The following is a 5190-nucleotide window of genomic DNA, read 5'->3' on the forward strand; positions in this document are numbered from 1 at the left end:
CTCCAGTCAAAAGGTCAATAATACCAAAATAAATATCTATTTCTCAAAGAACATCCCTATTCACTCCCGCGAGACTTTTCGCTCTAATTTGAGAGTCCAAGAAGTTAAGGACTTGGGTAAATACCTTGGAGTGCCCCTCTTTCATAAGAGAGTTACAAAGGCCACCTATCAACATATTGTCCAACGAGTACGAGATCGTCTAGCCGGGTGGAAAGCAAGATTCTTATCCTTAGCTGGGAGAATTGTATTAGCCAAATCAGTGTTGTTTGCCATCTTATACTATGCAATGCAGACTACCCTTTTTCCCAAAGGCGACTGTGAAGAAATTGAAAAACTGATACGCGACTTCATTTGGGGTAGAACGTCGAATAGGGGTGATGTTAGTTTGGTGAACTGGAGCTCCGTGTGTCAGGCCGTCAAACAAGGAGGGTTGGGTATCAAACAACCTGAGAACCAAAATAAGGCGTTTCTCACAAAAGTTGCTTTTCAGCTTGGTTTCCCGGTCTGATCTCCTCTGGGTTAGAGTCATGTGAATTAAATATAAAATGGAAGCACCATCTCTGGAAGGGCTTTAAATTGATTTGGCACACCTTTAGGGCAAACACTATCTGGATACCTGGAAATGGTACGTCTATCGAATTCTGGAAGAACCCCTGGTTAAAAGACCTCGGACCCCTGGGAGAAGTTTGCCTTCAACCAAATCAAATCATGGAAGATGATTGTGTTGTCAGGGATCTAGTCAATGATGACGGAACATGAAAGTGGAATATTCTCGATCGATTACTCCTGGTGAACATCATAAATACCCTCGACTTATTTCCCCTCCTATCAGTAATACTTTGAACGATTATCTAACTAGCCTGGAATATGGGAGAAAAACAAGTTATTTTAGAAATGAACAGCAAAGAAGAGGCGGATCTGATTCAAGATAAAACGCCCAAGGGTAACCATTTGACGATTATTAAATACATCGATGTCCTCATCAGCAAGAATTTGACTGTTTGTGTCCACTATACTCCAAGAGGAAGCAACATTACTGCAGATACTATTGCCAAATATGCTTGGTCCCTCTCGTATGGTTTGCATATTCTTAATCATCCACCGAATGTAGTGGTCGAAGTAATTAGAGAGGAAAGTAGGAATTTGCTGTAATTTAGGCCTTGTGGCTTACCTTTTCTCAACCAAAAGAAATAAGACTGCAATGTCAAATATATATAGAGAGAAATTTGTTAAATTGGGCATCGTTTAAACAATTTAAATAAAATTTCATTCTTAAAATAGGACTCCTCATCTCGTCTTTTTACTATACTTGACTCAACTTGATCGAATACTTACTCCTAATATATAATGTAAATAAATCTTAATTGTATGCATAAAAATATATTTGTATCAAAATATAAATTATTAGTTAAATCTAATAATTTAATTAATTAATATATTTTATTTTAAAATGTAATTATACAATAAAAATAGATTAGATAAAAAATTGTTTCAAATATTAAATTTTCTTAATATATATATATATATATATATATATTACATTTGCGTGAAATAAAAATATTATAAAAACAAGTAATGTACACTTGTTTTGTGTTGAAGGAAACTAGTAATAATAAAATGAGGTGAAGTAATTGGAACTCTTTTATTTCCATTTTTCTTTCATAAAAAATTAACTCGAAATACAAATAAACTATTTCTATGAACCCTCTTGGAAATGCATCATCGCTTCCGGTGCTCACAAAAAAAAAATTAACCCATCCTTACCCTAAAACCCACCATGGAAGCCTTCAGACTTCTGTCAACAACGTAGGACGCCCCTTATTGCAACATTTGCTAAATGCACTGTCAAACTAAAACCTAAAACCGCCAAAATACCTAACTCTGCAGCTTTTTTTTCCTAGCAGAAAACATAAAAAAGGGGATAAAGTGAGGCAAAGAAAGAAGTAATCTATAAATAAAAGATTGGAACTCATGGATTGACTATGTACGAAAGAAAGAAAACTCAAGCTTCAGAGGCGGAGTCGGATAAGCTTGATTCAGAAGAAACTCCATCCAAATTATTTGCAACAGACTGCAATAGCATTGGTTGCATGCCACGGAATATTTTCAGAGATGGCCTTATTTTCATATGCTGTAATATCAAAACAATAACCAAAGTAAGCACGTAAACAAAGAGGGAGATGCTAAGCCAAGCAGCCATGGGATCAGATTGCAAATCAAAGCATAACAAATTGCAATAAACCTTCACAGCATCATGACTAAAAAGACAAAAGGAAAATATCTCTTACCTTCTGATAAAAAGCATTGATCTCATCTTCCGTAAGGCCCTCATCCTCACCAGTGCCTTCTTCCCACCCAAGAGAACAAAGGAATGCGGCCTCTTCCTCATTGGGATAAGGCATATCAATGGTGCTCATTTCCTTTTTCTTGTCACCAGAACAAGTGTCACCGTTGCTAGTTGTTGCAGTACCATCATCAGTATAAGCAATCACAGAAGCACCAATTACTTCCTTAGTAACTTCAGATTTCTCCATAACGGATGATGAAATTTGAGAATCTGAATTGGAGAGAGCACCAGAAATGTTTGTTGAAGTCTTCTTCTTCTTCTTCAGGAGATTAAAAAAATCATTTCGGCTCTGAGTTTGGGCCAAAGAATGTCTCTTTTCCACAGTAAACCCAGTTATTGCACTAATGGCAGCTGCCTTATATTCCCCAGCAGAAAGCTTCGGGACATTTGTGTTTCTTGCAGAAACAGAATTAACAGGAGCAACAGCATGTTGGCTAGTTATATCTCTGTTGTTAGCGACTTTTGTTGAACTAGAAATATCTTTTTGAGTAGGAGATGAGACCCCATTATCCCTTCCAGGTTTGAGAACCAAAAGCTTCCCAGATGTCTTTGGATCGGACTTAACATGTCCATTATGCGGAGAGTGATTACCTTGATAAATCAAAGGTGACGTTTGTGATCCACTCTTGACAGCTATGTTCATCTCACTTGTTCTGGTTGCAGGTTTGACTTTTGATTTATCAGTTGAATTTAAAACCTGAAGCAAAGAGAATAAAGCTAACCATTAGCTGTAATAACATATACAGCATTCAATATCTATACATGATGTACAAGAAGGCAAATAAAAAGGGGGCAAAATTGTTCAATAGGACTAAAATTACAAATGTAATGCAGATAAGATTTAAGAGAATGTTCTGCTGAAATTAAGGCAGAATGGCTTAAAAAAACCTTAGGCATCGAAGGTGTCACTGGTATTAGTTGCCTTGATTGCTTAATAGCCAGTTCCTCACGCCTTTGAGTCGTGAAAGATACCTAAATAAAATAGAAATGCCTAGTTAGATCACAGATATAAGTCATACATGTAATAAGAACTTAATGACTAAGCCACTTACCAGGGGAGCAGTCGAGGTTCGTGAAGGCGTTTGTGCTAGTGCTTCAGCCATATTAAGACCAAATGTGACACTTGGAGCCCCAGAACTTGTGGTGGAAACAGTTTGAGGGGCAGGTGAGGAACCTGTGCTACTACTTCCAACCACACTCGGCGCATCTGCCAAAGCCGAGGTCCATCCTTCTCCATCAATCAAAGCTGAATTACCAACAGGCACACTTTGAGAAGCTGAGCCGAAAACAGGAGAAGAAACTCTAGCAATCTCAGACACCCCTTGCCTCTCTTCAGTTCCAAGTGATGGAAAATCATTCTCAAACTCAGCCTTGTGGATGCTACTCCCAATATTACCCCCAGAATGAAAACCATTGGCAATGTTCTGATTACTGTTACCATTATCTCCAGAGTTCACAGCAGTCCTTCGAGGCAAAGGTTCACCCTGTTTCCTATAAACCATAGAATGAGAACGCCGTAATGTATCTTTCTCGAACCTACTAGTTAACATACTTTCTAAAGGGTCAAAAGAATCACAGTCCCAATGGTCCCCAAAGCTCATTCTCTCTTTATCCCTTTCTCGATCCTTATCACGGTGATTCCTACTAAAGCTACTATAAGCATGCTTCCCAGAAACATTACTAGAACTTCTCCCTGAATTCAACGTATGTGTCCGGTCGAAAAATGTCGAACGAGAGGAATCAAAATCATTTACTTTCCTAGAGTTCCTATGTCTCCCATGATGCACCAAAGAAGAAACATCTATCATACCAACAAGAACACAATTATTAAGAACTCTTACAATGCAAACTAAAAAAACAGTACAAATGCAATTAGAAGCACAATGGAAAATAAAGGTGCAGTTAGACAGATGTAAATGGAATGAAAAATGGAAGAGTATTTAAAAGTTGGCATGCCGAAAGGTACCTGAGTTAGAAGAAGGGGAAGAACCGTGGTGAGCTGAATTGCCAACAGTGCCATTACTCCTCAGCCATTCTGGAAATAATGTTCTTTTGCCTTTTTCCATAAGGTATGCGAAACAAGATCGAAAGAAATCGAAAGAAAAAAGTTCTTCAACCTTCTTCAAATCCTAACCCACTAAATTATTAATTTGATCAAATAAAACATAATTTTAACACTAGTGGGAAGCCTTGGCAACAAAGGCAATGACAACGAGGAGATTATATTAGGACTTGAAGATGATCTGCAAATAACTGATTTTCTAGTTTCCGATGATCCTCGCATATATTCCTATAAAATAAACATAATATAGTTAGCATCAACGAACTAGTTCAATGAGAGATATTAACTCTAAATAACTACAAATTTGAGTAAAACCAAAAACACTGGATTAAATTCTAATTGTGAGTATCCAACTGTCAGGGTTGGAAACAATAAACTTTGGAGAAATTATAGATGAATGAAGAACAGATAAAACAAAAAACCAGAATCCAAACCTTAGTTCCCGCAACAATTCCTCCATATTGCCTCAAAAAACGTAACCTTCTTTTTTATAACAATAACCGTCCCAATCCAATGCGTTCCTTTTTCCGGGGAAAATTACGAAGAAAAAAAGAAAAACGAGAGAATTTCAGTGCAAGAAAGAAAGTGAAGCAGGAGATATACAGACGAAAAAAAGAAAGATGTGAACGAAAAAAAATAGGGTTTTGGAATTGAATTTGATTTTGATTTGCTTGAAGATAGAGAACGGAATGTATCAACAAGCAGAGAATAGCCTCTTCTTCTCTAACACAAATACCGATTATATTTTATTTTTTATTTGAAAAAATATATATCAATATTG

General features: G+C 36.9%; 1 protein-coding gene across 1 annotated transcript; it reads right to left on the minus strand.

Annotated features, from left to right (window-relative positions):
• Positions 1-1646: 1646 nt before the first annotated feature.
• On the minus strand, positions 1647-4437 carry LOC120118715 (serine-rich adhesin for platelets-like). The gene is made up of 4 exons (XM_039138719.1): positions 4314-4437; positions 3400-4148; positions 2289-3044; positions 1647-2131 (listed from the first exon to the last, which is right to left on the minus strand). The coding sequence occupies exons 1-4, from the start codon at positions 4411-4413 to the stop codon at positions 2003-2005; spliced, it is 1734 nt and encodes a 577-aa protein (XP_038994650.1). The 5' UTR covers positions 4414-4437; the 3' UTR covers positions 1647-2002.
• Positions 4438-5190: the final 753 nt, after the last annotated feature.

This window comes from Hibiscus syriacus, unplaced genomic scaffold (genome assembly GCF_006381635.1).
Source record: "Hibiscus syriacus cultivar Baekdansim isolate YM2019G1 unplaced genomic scaffold, ASM638163v2 tig00110328_pilon, whole genome shotgun sequence".
Classification (NCBI taxonomy): Eukaryota; Viridiplantae; Streptophyta; class Magnoliopsida; order Malvales; family Malvaceae; genus Hibiscus; species Hibiscus syriacus.

Excerpts from the sequence above, each read along its gene's own strand:
- LOC120118715 (XM_039138719.1), bottom strand. The coding sequence starts at position 4,413 with ATGGAAAAAGGCAAAAGAACATTATTTCCAGAATGGCTGAGGAGTAAT. Across the intron at positions 4,149-4,313 it reads TTCCCCTTCTTCTAACTCAG|ATGTTTCTTCTTTGGTGCAT; the intron begins GTACCTTTCGGC and ends TTGGTATGATAG. Across the intron at positions 3,045-3,399 it reads GAACCTCGACTGCTCCCCTG|GTTTTAAATTCAACTGATAA; the intron begins GTAAGTGGCTTA and ends TCTTTGCTTCAG.